The sequence below is a fragment of the Dendronephthya gigantea genome, unplaced genomic scaffold (assembly GCF_004324835.1).
Source record: "Dendronephthya gigantea isolate DGI-Jeju-01 unplaced genomic scaffold, DenGig_1.0 000326F, whole genome shotgun sequence".
NCBI lineage: Eukaryota > Metazoa > Cnidaria > Anthozoa > Malacalcyonacea > Nephtheidae > Dendronephthya > Dendronephthya gigantea.
The window spans coordinates 21,881-44,556 of NW_021163336.1; the positions used below are offsets into that span (position 1 = coordinate 21,881).

At 34.3% G+C, this 22,676-nt stretch overlaps 3 protein-coding genes across 3 annotated transcripts in view; all 3 read left to right on the plus strand.

The window, feature by feature from the left end:
* The window catches only part of LOC114541976 (ryncolin-4-like), an 86,562-nt gene that overhangs the window by 14,343 nt on the left and 49,543 nt on the right, over positions 1 to 22,676 (plus strand). The window lies entirely within an intron of this gene.
* Positions 48 to 1,615, plus strand: LOC114541970 (ryncolin-1-like). Its single transcript, XM_028561756.1, has 3 exons — positions 48 to 96; positions 417 to 794; positions 1,192 to 1,615. Exons 1-3 carry the CDS (start codon positions 48 to 50, stop codon positions 1,467 to 1,469), a joined length of 705 nt encoding a protein of 234 aa, XP_028417557.1. The 3' UTR covers positions 1,470 to 1,615.
* LOC114541975 (fibulin-2-like) lies at positions 8,252 to 22,459 on the plus strand. The gene is made up of 13 exons (XM_028561759.1): positions 8,252 to 8,296; positions 14,926 to 15,055; positions 15,203 to 15,423; positions 16,067 to 16,112; positions 16,819 to 16,941; positions 17,044 to 17,166; positions 17,269 to 17,391; positions 17,892 to 18,014; positions 18,260 to 18,382; positions 18,492 to 18,614; positions 18,942 to 19,064; positions 19,724 to 20,101; positions 22,098 to 22,459. Exons 2-13 carry the CDS (start codon positions 14,959 to 14,961, stop codon positions 22,370 to 22,372), a joined length of 1,878 nt encoding a protein of 625 aa, XP_028417560.1. The 5' UTR covers positions 8,252 to 8,296; positions 14,926 to 14,958; the 3' UTR covers positions 22,373 to 22,459.

Below are 22,676 nucleotides of genomic sequence, written 5' to 3' on the forward strand. Positions count from 1 at the left end.
CAATCAAGATACACACGAACTGGTCAATGTTCCGATGATACTTACGAATGGCCTGTTATTTTGTTGAGCAAAATGGCATTAATAAGAAAATAAAGAGTATTTTCATCCTAAAAATAGCATAACTATTAAGGCATTGTCAACATGAAATATTTTATTTTGGATAAGTCATATCTCATTGTGTTTAAAAACAAAAGGGCATTTTTGATATAAACACCCCCCCCCCCCCCCCCGCTAAGTCAAACTTGGCAATTGTACTAATTTTCTTATGCCCTCACAGAAATTTCTTTTTTGCCTTAATCTGAAAGCTGGAACTAACGGGAACTAATTCAAGAGGTTTTTAACGCGTTTACAGTAAATTATTATTGCATTTATTAACCATAGGCCACTAAATTGTGATATAAATCCGTATTTTTAAGGTCTCCACTGCGCTGATTTGTATGAAAAGGGAAAGAATAAAAGCGGCATTTATGAAATTGATCCAGATGGAAAGGGAAGTTTCAAAGTGTTTTGCGATATGACAACATCAGGTGGAGGATGGACTGTATTTCAACGTCGTCTTGATGGAAGTGTTGACTTCTACCGAGGATGGCAAGATTACAAACAAGGTTTTGGTAACTTGAGCGGAGAATATTGGCTTGGTCTTGACAAAATACACAGGATGACAAATATTTCACAAAATGAACTTCGTATCGACCTGGAAGACACATCTGGAAACACTGCATACGCTCATTATGATTCATTTAATGTCAGCAGTGAAAATGAGAAGTACAAGTTGAATGTTGGAGGTTATCATGGTAAGCATTTTACACTAAACTTATTCATATTTTTATAAAATTATAAGATAGTCCAGCTTTCTATGCAATCAACTTTGCAGTGAACTATTAAATCCAGTATATTAAATATCGTATAAATTATAGGAATATTATCAATGAGCTATCCATAAATATAATTGAAACGAGGCAGTTTTTGTATTAACTCGAGAAACGTAAAATATCTCCATTTGGAAAATTTGCTAAACTTTTAACAAAACAAAAATCTCAGGACATTCGATTACGTGCATTAATTATTGCACTCCTATTCGTTTCTATTACCATTATTTGCAGGATCCCACTGTAAAACACTATATATAGGTGATGTGGTTATCCTGGTTAAGTATAATAATAATTAATTGATTTTTTTGCATTAATTAAGGTACAGCAGGAGACTCGTTGAGGAGACATGACGCTATGGCTTTCAGCACCAAGGACTCTGACAATGATATTTGGGATAATGGTAACTGTGCGGTGAAATTCAAAAGTGCCTGGTGGTTTTATGATGGTTTTGAATCCAATTTGAATGGTTTGTATCATTATGGCAAACACACATCGTACGGTGATGGAGTCGTCTGGGACCATTGGAAAGGATATCGTTATTCTCTGAAATCAACATCGTTGAAGATACGACGACGTGAATTTGGAAAGAAGAAATAAAGATGTTGAACAATAAAAAGACATAAGGTTTACTTTACAAAAAATGTAGTGCACTAATACGTGTCTTGTTAGTTTTTCAAAATATTTAGAATAGAGATTTTTTTCCTACCATTAGCCTAACCCGTAGTTAATAGAATATACACAGTTTGGAGACTAAATAAAAGTACAATACAAGTCATTAACTATGTTATTGTCCAGGTTTATGCAAAAAATGGTTCCTTTCTCGTCACGTATCTATTGTATTTTAGCGAAACTTACCAATGGCATTCGTCTTGCAAAGCTCATCAACCCGGATTTGAAAAATATGTTAATTATCGTTTAATGATGAAGAAGAGAGCAAATGCATGATTAAATTTGCGTGCATGATATGTCTACAACTGAGGAGCCTTGTCCCAGAGTTAGTCAGCGAAACCTGTTAAAATCTTTAAAATCTAAACCTAGATTAGTTTAACCAGTGTTAGCCGGGAGATTAGTAAGTTGACACACATGGTGATCGAGGTGGGTTAAATTTAGCCCATGGGTTAGCACACTAATTCGTTTCGAACAACGCAATAAATTATAACCCCACGGAATAAAATTTATCTCTAGCTTAAGCCATTTTAGTCTGCCTTTGAACAACCAGCCCGGCTGTGATGGTCAAAAGAGGTTTAAAAGAGGTTTTGGTCATAAACCATTCTCAGCACATAACTGAGGGTGGAAAGGTGTATAAAGTAGCATTCTGTGTATTTTTTTGTTAAAATATTTATCTGGTTAATTATTCACCATTGCTTCAGGAGAATGTCATAATCCCGTTACCTTTGTAATTTGTCGGAAACTTTAATTACGAAATTTTCTATAGCTTTCCAAATCCCCGTTACGCCGTGCTTGAAGAAATATCTCGTGTAGTTTGTCTCGAGACGGTGAATTGTCAATGTCAGACGTGATGTTGTGTTTAAGACCCAAAGTTAACTGAATGACACCCGTGAGGACCTCAGTTTTAATATTAACATCTGTTTCAGTAAATACGGATAAAAAAACGATCTAATTTCGTAGCTAGATCACAACAGAAATGAGCAGAATCGTGTTTTTTGCATCCGCTTACAGTCATATAAGTAGATGATGACTTTTAAACCTTTATTTACGCTAAAACATAAAATGGAAAGCGATAGCTGATCGCAGAAACTAATACGCCAGTTTCAATTACCACGGCCTCGTTAGAAACGAGAAACTAAGAACGCTTTCCTTTATGTGGTGAAGAAGCTCACACCGGCCCTGTTGTATTCAGATACTGATAGATTACTGGTATTTAGAGTGTTTCAAGAACTCTGAATTCAAGTATATCGTTATTTACATCTTTCTATCACGGAAATGCAGTTTCACCCCCTATTCTTCACGAAACACTCTGTTTCAATTCAAAATATAACCGATCTCACCATAAATTTTTTAATCGATTGCAATTTCTCTATAATTATTGTTCTGTATTTATTCAGGACATTGTAAGGAGGTCAATTTGAAATGTTTTTATATGCAGGTTCCTTGGTCTCTATAAGACGCGATTCCTCATAATGTGTGCCTTAATAATCTAGTATTCAGATGAGCTCTCTTGAGCTCATGAATTAAGTTAGAAGATTGCATGGAATTTCGGAATAACATCTTGTAAATTAATATTCACACGTAACGTAACCAGATAACGAAAATCCGTCTTGACCTCGAGCAGACTACATGACAACACCAGAACCTGTTGGAAATACATTGCCGCTCTTTCCATCCTCTTTGTTAACTCATTCAGTGATGTGGGGGTAATTGCTTTGATCAAGTTTCGTTTGTAAACACTGTACGATTTTGCCATATTAATGCTCATAATTATTCGTTGTGTTACATTATTGATTTTTAAGACGCCATGCATCTACTTTTGCAGACTCGTTGAAAAATTAAATGAAAACGGTATGGCTTTCAGCACCAAGGACAATGATATTTGGAATGGTAACTAACTGTGCAGTGAAATGCAAAGCAGGCTGGCGGTATCTTCATTGTCATCAATTCAATTTGAATGTTTTTTCCTGTTATGGCCCTCACACATCCCGTGCTGATGGAGTCAACATTGGGCAGGTTATCGTTATTCTCTGAAATCAACATCGATGAAGATACGACTACGTGAATTTGGAAAGATGAAATAAGGTTGTTGAACAATAAAGAACTAAGAAGATTTAAAATAAGGTTTACCTTATAAAAAGTGCACTGCACTAACACGTAGGTTCTTAGTTTTTCCAAATATTTAAAATAGTGTAATAAATGTCGTATATTTACATACAGGAGATTCTTCCCTACGCCTAGCCAAAACCGAAGTGAAAGTTCAAAAAATAAACTAACTGTATAAAAGTGTATTTTAATTTATTCATATGAGCTAATTTTCATGACAACTATATCTTCACTTGTCACATTACATATAGTAAATAATATATATCAGCATCCCAAAAAACTCGAAATGTAAACTCAAGACGGCAAAGAAACAAACAATCAATATTTTATTTATTTCGCGCGAGGAGAATGGAAAAATTAAGATATCGTCAAAAATCCACTTTTTGTGGATTTGCTTGCAATGTATATTTGAATGCGAGCTTATACGGTCCAAACGTTTGACCATATATCTGACACTATTAATCAGCCATCACCTTCAGCAATTGTTGCCATAACAACGTAAATATTGTGTAATACATAATTTGTTACTAACTTAATCAAAGGACATTTTGCTACATCATCGGGGATATAACATTCAGTTTCAACAAAAGATTGTATGAGGAATATTTATTTTTACCCAATCAAAAATGCTGTTTGGAGTTGATTTTCAAAATTAAAAATGACTTGTTTTAGAGTTTACATCCCTTGGACTTCTAGCGCTGATTTAAATTTCCTTTTCCCAACATTATCTTTTTTGCAAAGCCCCCTCCAGACGTACTTATAATATTCAATTTTGCAGAATTTAATGTTTACGTTAACGGAAAACGATGTTCGGTAAAAAAAGTTATTCGCGCCAGTTAATCTCAAGTTGAAGTTAAAAAAGCGGAAAGCACTTTTTAACATGCAATAACTTATGTAGCTATTTAGTTTTATTTAATTACTTTTTGCGCTTTTTTAATTGACTCAAAACCGAACAAATTAATATCGAAAACTGAATGCAAGATTACTACTATTTTTTTTTCACGCGTGATACGTACACGTTTCTCGGGGGAAACTATGAAGTTTCTAAAGTCAAACTATATATTCATTGTTGCTATTATTTTTATGATGAATGTCATTCAAATTTTCAGAGTGATCTATGGAAATTAAGGTAGATTATACATTTTAGTATAATGGAGCGTATCCACGTTGATTTATAAACCGTAAAAAACCCGTTTGAGAACTTTGCTTTAGAGACAACATCCTCCTTTACCGCAATATATTTAATGCTCGGCGCTATACGACTGTTCATAAACTGTCAAATAAGACGTCAATGCTTATTATGCAGCTTGCACTTCAATAATTGATTTGGTGTTGAGTGTTTATAATAAGAATAAGAATAATTTATTTGCTAGCATGCATATCAGTATTTTGCTGCTGTTCTAGGCAAACCAACTGTTCAAAGTCCAGAAATAATTTCCAATATCCTTGTAACCAGAGTTGTGGTAAGTAATTTTACACATTAAAATTTATTCTCACTCACTTTGTTTCGCAAAATGTGACCAAAATATTTTGTTGATTTGGGAGTTTGTAGGTTATAAATGCCCTTAATTATCGAAGGATTACTAACAAGTGGGTTTTCTGCGTAAAACAATACACATACACACGCGCGTGGTTTTTTTGTAGGAGAAGGGGTTTGGGGGAAGCACTCATACATGATGTAATTCCTTGTGGTCAATCTCTCATCCCAAAGGCTTGTTCTTAAATGGCCGTTAAATCGTTGTCCTGGGGTTTATATTCTCCCAATTAGGATTCCCATGATGTCATGTGCACACGCTACATACAATGAAGGAGGTAGCTAGCCTCTAAGACATCAACCTGAAACATTCAAAATAAAGTGTTAAAGATAACCCAACTTTGACAAAACTGTCAAAGCTAAAATGCATCCCATTGATTGGCTGACTTGTACAGTTTAAATTTTCACACAGTTGCAATGACGAAAATAGCTGAAGACACCGGTTCACTGTTATCTATTTGTTCATACTTTTATATGAATTTTTCCGAAGCAACCTAAACCATCTATTGTAATACCAATTCCGAAACCATTCAACGCCACCAACTTCCATGAAGATGATTTTAAACCAACAAGTCTTACTTCGCAGATATAGCTAAGCTGTGGGAGGGTTTTCCCTTAATTCCTAGCCCGCGAATAACGGAATATATTTATACGCTTATTCCACGGTGGGGGACGCGTTAAGCAGATCTATTTATTGCGCCCCCCCGTGGAATAAGCGTATAAATAGATTCTGTTATCCGCGGGCGACTTAATTCCTTGCTTTCAGAGATGAGAGATTAGTGATCAACTTGATGGTTTTAAAAACAATTAGCTGTGTCAGGAAAGTCGACTACTAACCCAGGCCTTTGTATATCTTCTCCATGCACCTAATCCATGCTGGACTAGACCGACATCGGTCAATGGCTTAACCGCACGACCGCCGATAAGCGTTTAGCTAATATTTTAAAAAAGATGACGTTTCCTTAGGCGAAGTGACCCGCAGATAGTTACCTCAAAATTTCGTATGAAATCCTGTTTTATTTCGCTAATTTGATGTCTTTCGATGTTGTTTAAAAACGTGGAAACTTCAGGCTAATGTTGTGCAAACCTTGGTGATTATTAGGCTGTAGATTTTGTGCCATTTCTTCAGGAAATTTCGCGAATAATTATACATTTGCGAAACTATAACTGTAATGTTTTAATAAACTCTTTCCTATAAATAAAACTTTTCGTTATACATAGACGATGTAAACAAAGTAAGCACGCGCGCAAGTATCACACGCGCAGTCAAAGTCTGGGCTGCCTATGTCTGTACTTCAAAATTTTGTATTGTTTTGATGTTTTTTCTGAAGCCTCATATGTTGAAATTTTAACAGTTTACTAAGCTGGTAGGGTCTATAAACGCCTTTAGAAAACGAGTGACATCTTCAATGTTATGACTATATTTTGTACGAAATGATAAAAATATTGGCTATCGACGCTTTGCCATTGAGTCATTCCATAATATAAACTTATAGTTATAGCTAATCTAGGCCCATGATATTATTTTCATGGTTGAAAATGGCGAGGGGTGCTTCATTTCATGTATTTCTAGTCATAAAATAAAACGAGTATTATTTTTATCAATATATGTGTTATCACGTGCTTTTTTAAAATAATATATACATTAACACACATCTTTGCATTAACACATTTTTTGCTAAAAAGGAACAGTAATATTTATGAGCAGCTGCCAGTTTCAGAGTTTAAATACTTGTTGATATACAATACTTGAAACAAATGAAATGAATAAAATTATTTTTTATTGCCGTATAAGAAACATTCAAAATAAAGTTTTGAAGATAACCCAACTTTGACAAAACTGTCGAAGGCTAAAAAAATGCATCCCATTGAATGGCTAACTTAGCTACAGTTTAAGTTTTCATGCAGTTGCAATGCTGAATATAACTCGAAATGTAAACACAAGCGGGAAAGAACAAAGAACCAAAAAAATAATATTTTATTTATTTTGTGCGAGGAGATAGAAAAGAATAGAGACAACGTCCAAAAACTACTTTTTGTGGATTTGCTCGCAATGAATATTTGAATGCGAGCTTATACAGTTTAAACGTTTGACCCTATATATATGAGACTATTAATCAGTCATCACGTTCAGCAATTGTTGCCATAACAACGTAAATATTGTGTAATTCATAATTTGTTACTAACTTAATCAAAGGACATTTCGCTACATCATCGGGGATATAACATTCAGTTTCAACAAAAGATTGTATGAGGAATATTTCTTTTTACCCAATCGATAAATGCTGTTTGGAGTTGATTTTGAAAACGACTTGTTTTAAAGTTTACATCCCTTGGACGTCTTTTAGCGCTGATTTAAATTTCCCTTTCTCAACATTATCTTTTTTGCACTGCCTTCCTAGACGTAGTTATAATATTCAATTTTGCAGACTTTAACGTTTACGTTAACGGAAAACGATGTTCGGTAAAAAAAGTTATTCGCGCCAGTTAATCTCAAGTTAATTAAGTTAGTTAAAATAAAGCGGAAAGCACTTTTTTACATGCAATAACTTATGTAACTATTTAGTTTTATTTAATTACTTTTTGCGCTTTTTTAATTAACTCAAAACCGAACAAATTATTATCGAAAACGGAATGCAAGACTCCTATACGAACTGGATTTTTTTTCACGCGTGATATGTTCACGTTTCTCGGGGGAAACTATGAAGTTTCTAAAGTCAAACTTTTCATTGTTGCTATTCTATGATGAATGTCATTTTTCAGAGTTATCTATGGAAAGGTCGATAATGCATTTTAGTATAATAGAGCATATCCTCGTTGATTTATAAACCGTAAAAACTATCCGTTTGAGAACTTTGCTTTAGACAACATTCTCCCTAACCGCATTATATTTAATGCTCGGCGCTATACCACTGTTCATAAATTAACTGCCAAATAAGAGACGTTGATACTAATTATTATGCCTTAAATTATTTATTTGCTGTTGAGGGTTTATAATAAGAATAAAATAATTTATTTGCTAGTAAGCATATCAGTATTTTGCTGCTGTTCTAAGCAAACCAATTGTTCAACTGAGTCCTGAAATAATTTCCAATAATCTTATAACAGAGTTGTGGTAAGTCATTTTAAACATTAAAATTTATTCCCACTCACTTTGTTTGGCAAAATGTGACCAAAATTTTATGTTGATTTGGGTGTTTGTAGGTTATAGATGCCCTTAAAGATCGAAGCCGTTCTGATGATTACTAACAAGTGGGTTTTCTGCGCAAAACAATACACATACACACGCGCGCTTATTGTGGGCGTTTGGGGGAAGCATGACTCCTATACTCCTTGTGGTCAATCTCTCATCCCAAAGACTCGTTCTTAAATGGCCGTTAAATCGTTGTCCTGGGGTTTATATTCTCCCAATTAGGACTCCCATGATGTCATGTGCACACGCTACATGCCATGAAAGAGGCACGACCCGCACAACCGCTGATAAGCGTTTAGCTAATATTTTAGAAAAGATAAGGTTTCCTTAGGCGAAGTGACCCACGGATTGTTTTCTCAAAATTTCGTATGAATTCCTGTTTTATTTTGCTAATTTGATGTCTTTCGATGTTGTTTAAAAACATGGAATTCCAGGCTAATGTTGGGCGAAAATCGGTGATTATTAGGCTGTAGATTTTGTGGCATTTCTTCAGGTAATTTCGCGGATAATTAATTTTTACATTTACGAAACTATAACTGTAATGTTTTAATAAACTCTTTCCTTCCTTGTCGTTATAATATAGACGATGCATGTAAGTCTGAGCTGCCTGTGTCTGACTGTCTATACTTGAAGATTTTGTATTGTTTTGAACGCCTGTATATAAACGCCTGTAGGAAACGGGTGACATCACCTTCAATGTTGTGACTATATTTTGTACGAAATGATGAAAATATTGGCTTTCGACGCCTTGCCATTGAGTCATTCCATAATAAAAACTTATAATTATAGCTCATCTAAGCCCAGGAGAAGGAGATTGTTTTCATAGTTGAAAATGGCGAGGGGTGCTGCATTTCATGTATTTCTAGCCATAAAATAAAACGAGTATTATTTTTATCAACGTATGTATTATGACTTGATAAAGTAAAATATTTAAAATAATATATACATTAACACACAGCTTTGCATGAACATATTTTTTGCTAAAAAGGAACAGTAATATTTATGAGCAGCTGCCAGTGTTAGAGTTTCAATATTTATTCACATACAGTACTTGAAACAAATGAAATAAGTGAAATTATTTTTTATTGCCGTATATTGTAAGGAAACATTCAATATAAAGTTATTGAAGATAACTCAACTTTGACAAAACTGTCAAAGGCTAAAAAAATGCATCATTACCAGAAATTTGCGACATGATAATTTGCATTTATACTAATTTGCATTTAACTTTCAGCATAATGGCCTTCAACTTTTACTATAAAATACATATAGTAAATATACAAAACCTAAAAATGCCGTTGTCCTAGACCGTGCCTACTGTTTGCCGACCTCTGGGTCAATAGAACAGCCGTTTCCCAACGTTTTAATGATCGAATTACTTACCTTAGGTATTTCTACGTTCGGCCAACTGATTGTGAACAAATGTGTATATAGCCTTCGTATCGTTCAAGTTCCTGATATAGGACTGATAATATTTTTTAAAGTGATTGCAGTGACAATCCGAGCCGTACAGAAAAGTTTATACGCAAATACGAAAGACAATATCTTTAACAATTTTTTTTGGTATATTACACGTCAATTCATCAACTACCTGAATCGAGATATTCGAATCAATGTGAGCGATTTTATAAGTTCGTTGACAGAACACGGATGAAACTTTGAGCAATATATTTTTAAATTTGGCAGATTGCAGAAATGCCCAAGCTAAAAAATTTGGTCACCAAAACGTTTCTAAACAGCTGCTCTACCGATCTAGAGGTCGGCAAACAGTAGGCAAGGTCTAAGGCAACGGTATTCTTAAGTTTTGTATATTTACTCTATGTATTTTATAGTAAAAGTTGAAGGCCATTATGCTGAAAGTTAAATGCAAATTAGTATACATGCAAATTATCATGTCGCAAATTTCTGGTAATGCGCATTGAATGGCGACTTATACAGTTTAAATTTTCACGCAGTTGCAATGATGAAAATAACTCACTCGAAATGTAAACACAAGAGGGCAAAGAACCAAACAATTAATATTTTATTAATTTCGTGCGAGCAGATAGAAAATATTAAGATATCGTCTAAAATCCACTTTTTGTGGATTTCCTTGCAATGTATATTTGAATGCGAGCTTATACAGTCTAAACGTTTGACCATATAAATTATATGAGACTATTAATCAGCAATTGTTGCCATAACAACGGAGATTTTGTGGACAACATAATTTGTTACTAACTTAATCAAAGGACATTTTCTACATTATCGGAGACAGCTATAACATTCAGTTTCAATTAACAAAAGATTGCATCAGGAATATTACTTTTTACCCAATCAAAAAATGCTGTTTAGAGTTGATTTTGAAAATGATTTGTTTTAAAGTTTACATCTCTTGGACGTCTTTTAGCGCTGATTTAAATTTTCCTTTCTCAACATTAGACGTAGTTATAATATTCAGTTATGCAGACTTTAAAGCCGGTTTTCCACTAGCGATATTTTTCGCGCGAAGCGACATCTTTCCTTTTCTTCCAGAGCTCTCAACTGCAACCATCTGGAACAAATTGCTCAAATACAAAGGAATAAAGTCGCTTCGCGCGAAAATTATCGCTAGTGGAAAACCGGCTTAACGTTTACCTTAACGGAAAACGATGTCCGGTAAAAAAAGTTATTCGTGCAAGTTAATCTCAAGTCGAAGTTAAAATAAAGCGGCAATTAAGCACTTTTTAACATGCAATAACTTATGTAACTATTAGTTTTATTTAACTACTTTTTTCGCTTTTTTAATTAACTCAAAACCAAACAAGTTATTATTGAAAACTGAATGCAAGATTACTACGAACTCGACTTTTTTTCACGCGTGATATGTTCACGTTTCTCGGGGGAAACTATGACGTTTCTAAAGTCAAACCTTTCATTGTTGCTATTCTATGATGAATGTCATTTTTCAGAGTGATCTATGGAAAGGTAGATTATGCATTTTAGTATAATAGAGCGTATCCTCGTTGATTTATAAACCGTAAGAACTATCCGTTTGAGAACTTTGCTTTAGAGACAACATTCTCCCTAACCGCAATATATTTAATGCTCGGCGCTATACGACTGTTCATAAACTGCCAAATAAGAGACGTTGATGTCTCGATCGTCTTAATACCTCAATATTCTTCGTTTGCTGCGTTGTGTCTACGACGATTGCAGAAAACTTTAGCGGAGGTTGGAATTAGCGGGATACAAATTGGAAGATCAATGCAACAACGTCATTTTTGTTATTTTATCATTTTATATAATTGTGTGTCGCTGAGTAAAGAAGAATTAGTTATATACAAATGTTATTAACTGAAGATGCGTGCAAGTGTAATTTGAACTGTTAGTTTAATTAAGTGTCAGCCAATCAAGTGCGTTATAGTGGGTTGCTATATAATATTATAACTATTATAGTGCAAAGTCCATGTCAAATACAAAGGAATAAAGTCGCTTCGCGCGAAAATTATCGCTAGTGGAAAACCGGCTTAACGTTTACCTTAACGGAAAACGATGTCCGGTAAAAAAAGTTATTCGTGCAAGTTAATCTCAAGTCGAAGTTAAAATAAAGCGGCAATTAAGCACTTTTTAACATGCAATAACTTATGTAACTAATTAGTTTTATTTAACTACTTTTTTCGCTTTTTTAATTAACTCAAAACCAAACAAGTTATTATTGAAAACTGAATGCAAGATTACTACGAACTCGATTTTTTTTCACGCGTGATATGTTCACGTTTCTCGGGGGAAACTATGAAGTTTCTAAAGTCAAACCTTTCATTGTTGCTATTCTATGATGAATGTCATTTTTCAGAGTGATCTATGGAAAGGTAGATTATGCATTTTAGTATAATAGAGCGTATCCTCGTTGATTTATAAACCGTAAGAACTATTCGTTTGAGAACTTTGCTTTAGAGACAACATTCTCCCTAACCGCAATATATTTAATGCTCGGCGCTATACGACTGTTCATAAACTGCCAAATAAGAGACGTTGATGTCTCGATCGTCTTAATACCTCAATATTCTTCGTTTGCTGCGTTGTGTCTACGACGATTGCAGAAAACTTTAGCGGAGGTTGGAATTAGCGGGATACAAATTGGAAGATCAATGCAACAACGTCATTTTTGTTATTTTATCATTTTATATAATTGTGTGTCGCTGAGTAAAGAAGAATTAGTTATATACAAATGTTATTAACTGAAGATGCGTGCAAGTGTAATTTGAACTGTTAGTTTAATTAAGTGTCAGCCAATCAAGTGCGTTATAGTGGGTTGCTATACAATATTATAACTATTATAGTGCAAAGTCCATGTCAATTCTCGACAGTTGCACTTAAATAATTGATTTGCTGTTGAGTGTTTATAATAAGAATAAAAATAATTTATTTGCTAGCATGCATATCAGTATTTTGCTGCTGTTCTAAGCAAACCAACTGTTCAAAGTCCTGAGTTGTGGTAAGTCATTTTAAATAATATATTAAACTTTATTCCAACTTACTTTGTTTCGCAAAATGTGACCAAAATTTGTGTTCATTTGGGTCGGTTTGTAAGGTTATATAGATGCCCGTAATGATCGAAGCCGTTCTGATGATTGCTAACAAGCGGGTTTTCTGCGTAAAACAATAGACATATACATGCACGCGTGCTTTTTGTGGGAGAAGGGGTTTGGGGGAAGCACTCCTATAAGATGTAATTCTTTGTGGTCAATCTCTCATCCCCAAGACTCGTTCTTAAATGGCCGTTAAATCGTTTTCCTGGGGTTTACATTCTCCCAATTGGGACTCCCATGATGTCATATTCACGCTACATACCATGAAAGAGGTAGCTAGCCTCTAAAGCCGCGTTTACACTTCAGACCTAGACCTGCCCTGGACCAGATCTAGGTCAAGTCTAGGTAATATGTGCCCCGTTTACACTGTCTTCCTTGTTGATGATATCGGATAGCCAAAGTATTTGACAAAATACTTGGAATAAGACCAAAAACACGCCGAAAAGTGGTAATACTATATGTATCCTTTGCAAATTATACTATTAAGTTCAAAATTTGTTAGGACTAGGTAAAGCCTGTTCACATTATCAAAATCTTGCCCCAGGTCAAGTCCAGGTCAGGTCCAGGCCACCTTCTGCTGTTGGCCTGGATTTTGTGGTCTAGACCAGATCCAGGCCTGGTCTAGGTTAGATAAACAACGTTCACATCTAGGCCTGGTCAAAGCACCTAGTGTAAACGGGGCTTAAGACATCAACCTGACCAACCGCACACGTTAATTGAACAGTATACGATTCGACTGATCTATGATTACAATAACTTTACGCTGAGTCTATGGGCTTGAACGTGACAATCCCTTGAAATTCAAGCTATTTTAGATAACGCATTGAACATTCTTCTTAGTTTTTTCAAGCCATTTAAAAATTTAGTGTGTGAAATAAGAGTCCTAAGTTGCCTAGCACCAGGCATTGGAGAAAATAAACAAACTGTATCAATTAAGCAAACTTCAATACTGTGAATGTCAGTCACGAGTTTGGCTCAATGATGTCGCACAATTAATCTCCGTCTTGGCTAAATTGACATCCAAAAAAATCTGACTATTGCAGCGTCGGTTAAATATATTATGTGGTATGGTGTGCTTTTGTTCAATATTATATAACATCAACACACATCTTAATTTTATGATCTTTAGCTTGGCCATAAAACATGTCAGTGTAAAACTTTAAAATATTTTATTGACGTTGATACAGAATTTTTTGAAACAAGTGAAATAAATTAAATTATTTTTTATCGCTTCCCTTCATTAGCTTCATATCTAAAAGATACCTTGTCATGACGAGCTCTGTTTTCTGTGTTCTAGATCTCGTACAAAAACAACTCAGACACAGAGTTGGAATAATTTTGGCAATGTGCGTAATTGTCTAACGCACATGCCGATTTATTAATTTTTACTTAACAACAAATTAATTATTAATCAACAAACAATAAATTCAATTACTAAACAATTTGCACAGAAAAGGTGGGGCTAATTTAAACGCCCTACCGAATATACTAATATACCTTTACATTAAGCTCGCGTGAGAAAACGGGGAGGAGGGCGGGTTAAAATTCGATCTGTAATGACCTTGTTGAAGCGAGGAGCAGAATGAATTGGCAGCACATTCTGCTCTTTATCTATACTGACCCTCATCTCCGCTTTTCCACGCGTTACCTATATGTCATCAGAATTCCAGGAAAATTACCTGCGCGTCAAACTAAAGTATTTAATCTACTTTATTATAAAGTCTCAAGTGCAGGAAGCAATAAATTCTTTATGGGTATGCCAATAATTCCTTTTTTGCCGTATATTGTAAGGAAACGTTCAAAATAAAGTGTTGAAGATAACATGATATCTTTGTCATAACTGTCATAGGCTAAAATGCATCCAATTGAAGCGCGTGTAAGTGGATTACGTGGCTAAAGCAACTTAATTGAATTTTCAAATTTTTACGAAACACAGGCAGAATCATAATCATTTCCTATTCGTCTTTTTTTGGTCATATAACTGCGAGAAATATCTTCCAGAATTACCGAAACAGACAAGAGAGGATTTAAACAATGTTTGTAGCGGCCAGCTTGAGCTTGCTGTTGCTTGCTATTGGAAACATTTCAGCAAACCAATGTTCCCCGACGAATTACGACACAATCATAAGAGGTGAGTATTGTCGAAAAAAGTAAGATAAAAAATATTGTCGTTTAAATATTTCATATGGTGAAATCATGCAGTCCCGCATAAAACATATAATTTTATTTGAAATTTGGACATTAATTTGACTTTCAAGATTTTTTTCAAAAATTTTAGGAGGTCCATCATTGCCTGCGAATGAAATAATATCAAGACACAATGTTACATCTTCAGTTGTCATGTTAGGATGTCACACTCACTGCAAAGACGAAGACAAATGTGTTGGATACAACTACAGAACAACAAAAAATGTTGAAAATTGCCAACTGACAAACGTTACTAGAAAGAAAGAAGAAAGGAAAACGGGAGATTGGATATTGATGCAAGATGTTGAAGCGGTAAGATTGATAAATGACAAAGTCAGTGATATTTAACGATTTTTATACTGCAAACCACAATAATTTCAAACACGCTTGTTTATACCGATGCTAAACATGGCAAAATATAAACGATATAAATAAGAAATCGTCATTGGACCTCCGTTGATTTGATACGAAGCAATTAGGGTTGTTTTTCTCCAGTTTCGGTATTAAACAAAGGTGTTGTTCGAAATTTGTTTACCATTTTGTTTGAAGAACTTAAAAATATGTTCCGAAGTCCGAAGAAATTTCAAGCATCCGTAGTACAAGTCGATGTACGAATTTCAGAAATCTGTATAATTGTAAGCAAGGTATGAACTTTCAATTCTGATTTCACGAGAAAACTGGTTAATATTGAACTGTAAGAAAATATTTTCTCCATATCTGCGATCTTTGGATCACTCTGCATACGTGCCAAAATACAACTCTTTTTCCTTAAGAAATGAGAAATATACGGTATCTTATCGGTTATCTATACCGACAAAAATGAACATTGAAGAAATGAAGATATTATAAATTATAAAGAATGAAGAAATTATTGTTGTGATATATTAGTTAAGTATATAAAGAATAAAATCAATATTTTATTAACTTTAGTATTGTTGTAATTAATTTTGTATAGGTAAAGAATAGAGTTGAAAAAGAAAAGCTTTCCAGGAGGAAATCAGGTAATTTGCTTTAGAATTATCACAAATAACGCAATTATAAATTTTGGAACATTCGGAATATCATTCGGGACAAAACTGCGTGAATTTTGAGATTAACTAAATTAACTTATAACAACTATATATGCAATGAGAAATGTTTTAAATTACATGTCAATATGCGCTACAATAATGCAATACGTAACCAATGAACCTCGGGACCTCTTTTAGTGAATTTTGATTGGGATTGGGACCCTAACCCTTACCAAAAATGAACCATTTGCTCGCGAAGTAGAAATTTTGATCGAGCCCGAAGGAGCTGATTAAAAAATTTGTGAGATCAGTAGTTTTATTTCAAAAAAATATGATGAATAAAATCTTTTCATGCCTGAGAGATCGTATTAATGAAAATTTCAAATGGGATTCGTGAAAAACTAAACTAAAGGCAGAATGAATTGAGGAAAGTGTTTCAGATATCGGTCCTCAAGCAGGAATCGAACCTACGCCTTGCGACCCCGGTGCAATGCTTCTGCATGAGCTACAGAGATAACTCGAAACGAGCGCAGTTAGTGTGGATTTAGCAAGGTAATTCCTGCGAGTAGGTGAGAATAAATCACTGAATTAAGACTTTGTGCACTTTACTCAATGAAGCAGAATTTTTCCAGGTCCTTATTTTGAGTAGAAATGCTACACACATCATATAGGTTCCTAACAAGATCGTTTATTTCAGACGTTGACGAGTGTTCCCTGGGAACTCACAAATGTCACTCAAACGCAACCTGCAATAACACTATTGGCTCCTACGAATGTCACTGTCGCAGAGGATTTTTAGGAAATGGGAAAACATGTTCAGGCAAGATTAATTATTTTACATTATATGTATTAACATGTTATACTTGTATATATATTTTATAGGCGTTATTATAGTTTATGAACTCTTTATCGCTGATTTCAGACGTTGACGAGTGTTCCCTGGGAACTCACAAATGTCACTCAAACGCAACCTGCAATAACACTATTGGCTCCTACGAATGTCACTGTCGCAGAGGATTTTTAGGAAATGGGAAAACATGTTCAGGCAAGATTAATTATTTTACATTATATGTATTAACATGTTATACTTGTATATATATTTTATGGGCGTTATTATAGTTTATGAACTCTTTATCGTTGATTTCAGACGTTGACGAGTGTTCCCTGGGAACTCACAAATGTCACTCAAACGCAACCTGCAATAACACTATTGGCTCCTACGAATGTCACTGTCGCAGAGGATTTGCTGGAAATGGGAAAACATGTTCAGGCAAGATTATTTTTTTTACCTTATCATGTATTACCATGTTATATACTTTTATAATATAAGTATGATATAACGAGCAATTTGATTGGTTACCGCGCGTGCATTGTGAGGCCATAATGCACGCTTCTGGCTTTTGAAATTTTTGTTGCTAAGCAACATCTTAAATAACATGTAAGGAGAATTTCATTATTGATCAAATAAATAAATTTTGTTGTTGCCCTATAATTTCTTCTTATATTATAAAAGAATTAAAAAAGCTCGTCGCGTGCCTTTATGGTGTAATAATGCACTCGGGGAAATGTTGGAAGAATACTCGAGAAGCTTGTAAAACACTCGGCTACGCCTCGTGTTTTACAAGCTTCTCTCGTATTCTCCCAACATTCCCCCATCGTGCATTATTACACCATAAAGGCACGCTACTCGTTTTTTAATTCTTAAGTATAAGCCATATATTTTATAGGCGTTATTATAGTTTAGAGACTCTTTTTTATCGTTGATTTCAGACATTGACGAGTGTACCTTGAAAACTTACAAATGTCAGTCAAACGCCACCTGCAATAACACTATTGGCTCCTACGAATGTCGCTGTCACGGAGGATTTTCTGGAAATGGGAAAACATGTTCTGGCAAGAATATTTTAATCAACTTTTTTATATAGCTAGGGGTTCGAACCAGGTAGACAAACTCATCGATATAAGCAGCTCTAGCTGTAAGGTATCTGGTACGACATTGTTCTCTCTTATGAAGTCGAGTGTACCAGCATTCTTTTGATGGATAATTTCTTATTAATGCAATGCAAAGCATGAAGATATTTTAAACAATGTAAGTGCATGGTGTTCGACTAAGCTCCTGACAACATCGTTTATTTCAGACGTTGACGAGTGTTCCCTGGGAACTCACAAATGTCACCCTAACGCCACCTGCAATAACACTATTGGCTCCTACGAATGTCACTGTCGCAGAGGATTTTTGAGAGATGGGAAAACATGTTTAGGCAAGATTAATTATTTTACATTATATGTATTAACATGTTATATTTGTATATAAGCCATATATTTTATAGGCGTTATTATACTTTATGAACTCTTTATCGTTGATTTCAGACGTTGACGAGTGTTCCCTGGGAACTCACAAATGTCACTCAAATGCAACCTGCAATAACACTATTGGCTCCTACGAATGTCACTGTCGCAGAGGATTTTTAGGCAATGGCAAAACATGTTCAGGCAAGATGAATTATTTTACATTATATGTATGTTTGAACTCATTTTAATCTTTTAATATTTTAGAACCTAACGTTAGTATATCTTTTTGTAATTATGGTATTATCATGTTAGTAATTGTATTTCTGAGTATTTTATCACTGTAAATATGTATATAGTCTTACCTTTCTGATACTTGTAAACTTGTGTTTTTCAGTTCGTTTTTGAACTGCCATTCAAGTATTTTAATAATAATCAATTATTAATCAATTAACATGTTATACTTGTATAAGCCATATATTTTTTAGCCGTTATTATAGTTTAGAAACTCTTTTTTATCGTTTATTTCAGACATTGACGAGTGTACCTTGGGAACTTACAAATGTCACTTAAATGCAAACTGCAATAACACTATTGGCTCCTACGAATGTCACTGTCCCAGAGGATTTGCTGGAAATGGGAAAACATGTTCAGGCAAGATTATTATAATCGATTTTTTATATGCAACTCAAATTTAGGATGGCACCGAAGAATGTAGACATTCAATTTTTCCGTTTTACAGCAGTGGGGAAGGTTCCATTTTATTTGGTAACTGAGTAGGCAAATTCAAAAGCTCATGTCTCAAGGGTGGACAATATCAGAGCATGACAAAATACGGAAACTGCGAAACGTAATCTTAAGAAAACACAATCAAGATACACACGAACTCGTCAATGTACCAATGATATTTACGAATGGAGTGTTACCTAGTTGAGCAAGAAATATCATTTACAAGAAAATGTAGGCTAGGATTTTCAACCTAAAAATAGCATAACTACTAAGGCATTGTCAACATGGGATATCTTATTTTGGATGAGGCATATCGCTTTAATTTATTTTTAAAAAACAAAAGGGCATTTTGGGTATAAACAATTAATCCCCCACAAACCCTCTTATGGTTTCACAGAAAATTTTTTTTCCTAAATCTGATAGCTCAAATTAACCCAGAGAAAAGACGAAAAGTTAAAAGCCATTTCATTTTCATTCCCACGGAACAAAATTAATTTAAGAGGTTTTTAACCTGTTTACAATAAATTATTATTCCTTTTATTAGCAACAAGCCACTAAATTGGGATGAAAAATCATATTTTTAGGTCTCCACTGCGCTGATTTGTATGAAAAGGGAAATAAACAAAGTGGTCTTTATGAAATTGACCCTGACGGAAAAGGAAGTTTCAAAGTGTTTTGTGATATGACAACATCAGGTGGAGGATGGACTGTATTTCAACGTCGTCTTGATGGAAGTGTTGACTTCTACCGAGGATGGCAAGATTACAAACAAGGTTTTGGTAACTTGATCGGAGAATATTGGCTTGGTCTTGATAAAATACACAGGATGACAAATATTTTACAAAATGAACTTCGAATCGACATGGAAGATACATCTGGAAACACTGCATACGCTCATTATGATTCATTTAAAGTCAGCAGTGAAAATACAAAGTACAAGTTGAATGTTGGAGGTTATCATGGTAAGCATTTTACAATTACGGTGAACTATAAATGCAGTCTATAATTATTAAATATTGTATCGAGCAAAATTATTATTGAGTCATAAATGTAATTAATTTTATAAATTATATAAAGTTTAAACGAGGCAAGGTTGGTATTTCGCAAATTAATCGCAGAAATGTGAAATATTTCGAATTTTGGAGTTTGTAAAACTTTTAAAAATTACGGGAAAAAACCGAAACAAAATTTTCAGGGACATTCGATAATGCACAGTCGAGGCCGGCTTTGAAATAAACGGCGGAATCCGGCGGTAAAATGAAAAAGACTGAAGGAATGAAATATAATTCAAACGTGTATATAGCTACAAGAGAATACTATTAAATTCGAGGCTACTGCAGACGATATAATGGAACATTAAGCTGTATAGAATTGTTCACAAATGTTTTCAGAGTTTTATACATCTTTAAATTGATACGATTTATAATATTGTAAAATTCACGATATGTTTCCTGCAAAGTATATTAAGATAGTCTTATACAAAAAAATCACGATTAATTCTGTTTTCAAAATTTCAGGGGATGGAAACTTAAATGTCTCCCTAATAGATCCTGAATATTTCTTCTCAAAAAAGCGCCAGAACTAAACGAAAAGTTTTACTAATTAGTGTTTTACTCCGAGCAAACAAAAGGGTTGGATTGCCTTATTCTATTGTTTCATTGTTCTATTTAATTTTTCTCTATAATATTTATGAATACATGGAAAACGTTTTTCGTATCTTTTTGTAGCAAACTAAAATTCTCATTCCCATTATTTTGGGAAAAAATATCTCAAAAAGTAATAAAGCTAACTTGGCAAAATTTTCATGTTAGACTTTGTATTGTCTAAGTGTGTATTTCGTTAAGGTAGCTCGAGATAGTAAATTTAGTTGCGCTCTTGCGTGTGGAAACATTAATGGCCTCACGATATTTGTGTAGTTTTATTTTCGAACGCACTGCCAAAACCAGCGAGGAACATAAACATAAATGCTGCTCTCAGAATCAGAACAATAAGAACAACATGCGCGACGCGTGTTTGTTTCACGTGATGTGTGTTTCGGACCCAGCACGTGTAATTGCACACGTCATTAAAAAATTCCATTTTGGGCCAAAAAATCGTGCTATATCTCATTATTTCGTACGGTGACCTATGCTGATATTTTGCATGCTGTAATGTACTACACATGTCTCTCATCATGTCAAAATAAAAAAATCTATAATGGCAAAAAAATTATCGAAAAAAATGTCATTTTTGCATTTTTCAAAAATGAGACATTATAGAACTTTCATATTTTGCTAGTTTTTCTTCCAAGTAAAATAACGCACGAAAAAAATTGGGGGTCACCGTGCTTCTTTTCCAACTATCCGACGCAATTGGTCATTTTGGAGTGAACTTTGTACCAATATGTCGTCATAGCAACGGACGATCTGTTACTAAAACTAATACGATTAAAAAGTAGAGACATCAAAATATACAAGAACCACAATATCTTTAGAATAAATCGTTAAAATGCGAACGTATCAAAGTGATGAACAATGGGGTTTTTGAAAATTAACTGTATCGAGCCACCTTAACTCTAAGTAAAATAACGATTGTTTATTTAGATAGATCGTAAAAGTTTTATTTTTACTGCCTGTAAAACGTTTAATACTAGGAATTTCAAAGTTTTATTTATATTGAAGGTTCAGCTCCGAGGAGAAAATATTTATAACTAAATAAGACCAATTTCGTCATCTTCCACCATTGGGTGTGTATGGTATGGGCAACTATAGTAAGAATCTAACAAGTCTTTTTTCACTCAGAGCAACTTGGCTTCCAATATTGGCTTGCTTTTCAAAATAAAAGAAAAAAATGTTTTTTGTATAATACCACCTTAACTTTTTTCGTACGATTTTGGCATTAATAATTATTGCACTCTATTCGTTCTATTAACATTATTGATTTTTAAGAGGTCATGCCTGCACATATTTTTACATTAAGGTACAGCGGGAGACTCGTTATCATATCACAACGGTATGGCTTTTAGCACCAAAGATTCTGACAATGATATTTGGGGTGGTAACTGTGCAGTGGCATTCAAAGGAGCCTGGTGGTATCGTAGTTGTCATGACTCTAATTTGAATGGTTTGTATCATTATGGCGCACACACATCAGCCAGTGATGGAGTCAACTGGTTGCATTGGAAAGGACATCATTATTCTCTGAAATCAACATCGATGAAGATACGACCACGTGAATTTGGAAAGAAGAAATAAAGACGTTGAACAATAAAGAACTAGAAAGAAATAAGGTTTAGTGCACTAACACGCAACTTGTTGGTTTTTAAAATAGTGTAACATGTGACGTATATTTACATAGAGGAGATTCTTCTTCTACGCCTAGCCTAGCCCGAAGTTAATAGAATATACATGGTTTGGATACTAAGTAAAAGTACAATACAAGTCCTCGGTTATCTATGTCATTGTCCAGGTTTATGCAAAAAGTGGTTCCTTTCAGACCTTTCTCGTCACGTATCTATTGTATTTTAGCGAAACTTACCAATGGCATTCGTCTTGCAAA

Excerpts from the sequence above, each read along its gene's own strand:
- LOC114541975 (XM_028561759.1), top strand. The coding sequence starts at position 14,959 with ATGTTTGTAGCGGCCAGCTTGAGCTTGCTGTTGCTTGCTATTGGAAAC. Across the intron at positions 15,424-16,066 it reads TGATGCAAGATGTTGAAGCG|GTAAAGAATAGAGTTGAAAA; the intron begins GTAAGATTGATA and ends AATTTTGTATAG. Across the intron at positions 16,942-17,043 it reads AAATGGGAAAACATGTTCAG|ACGTTGACGAGTGTTCCCTG; the intron begins GCAAGATTAATT and ends CGCTGATTTCAG.
- LOC114541970 (XM_028561756.1), top strand. The coding sequence starts at position 48 with ATGGCCTGTTATTTTGTTGAGCAAAATGGCATTAATAAGAAAATAAAG. Across the intron at positions 97-416 it reads CATTAATAAGAAAATAAAGA|GTCTCCACTGCGCTGATTTG; the intron begins GTATTTTCATCC and ends CGTATTTTTAAG. Across the intron at positions 795-1,191 it reads GAATGTTGGAGGTTATCATG|GTACAGCAGGAGACTCGTTG; the intron begins GTAAGCATTTTA and ends GCATTAATTAAG.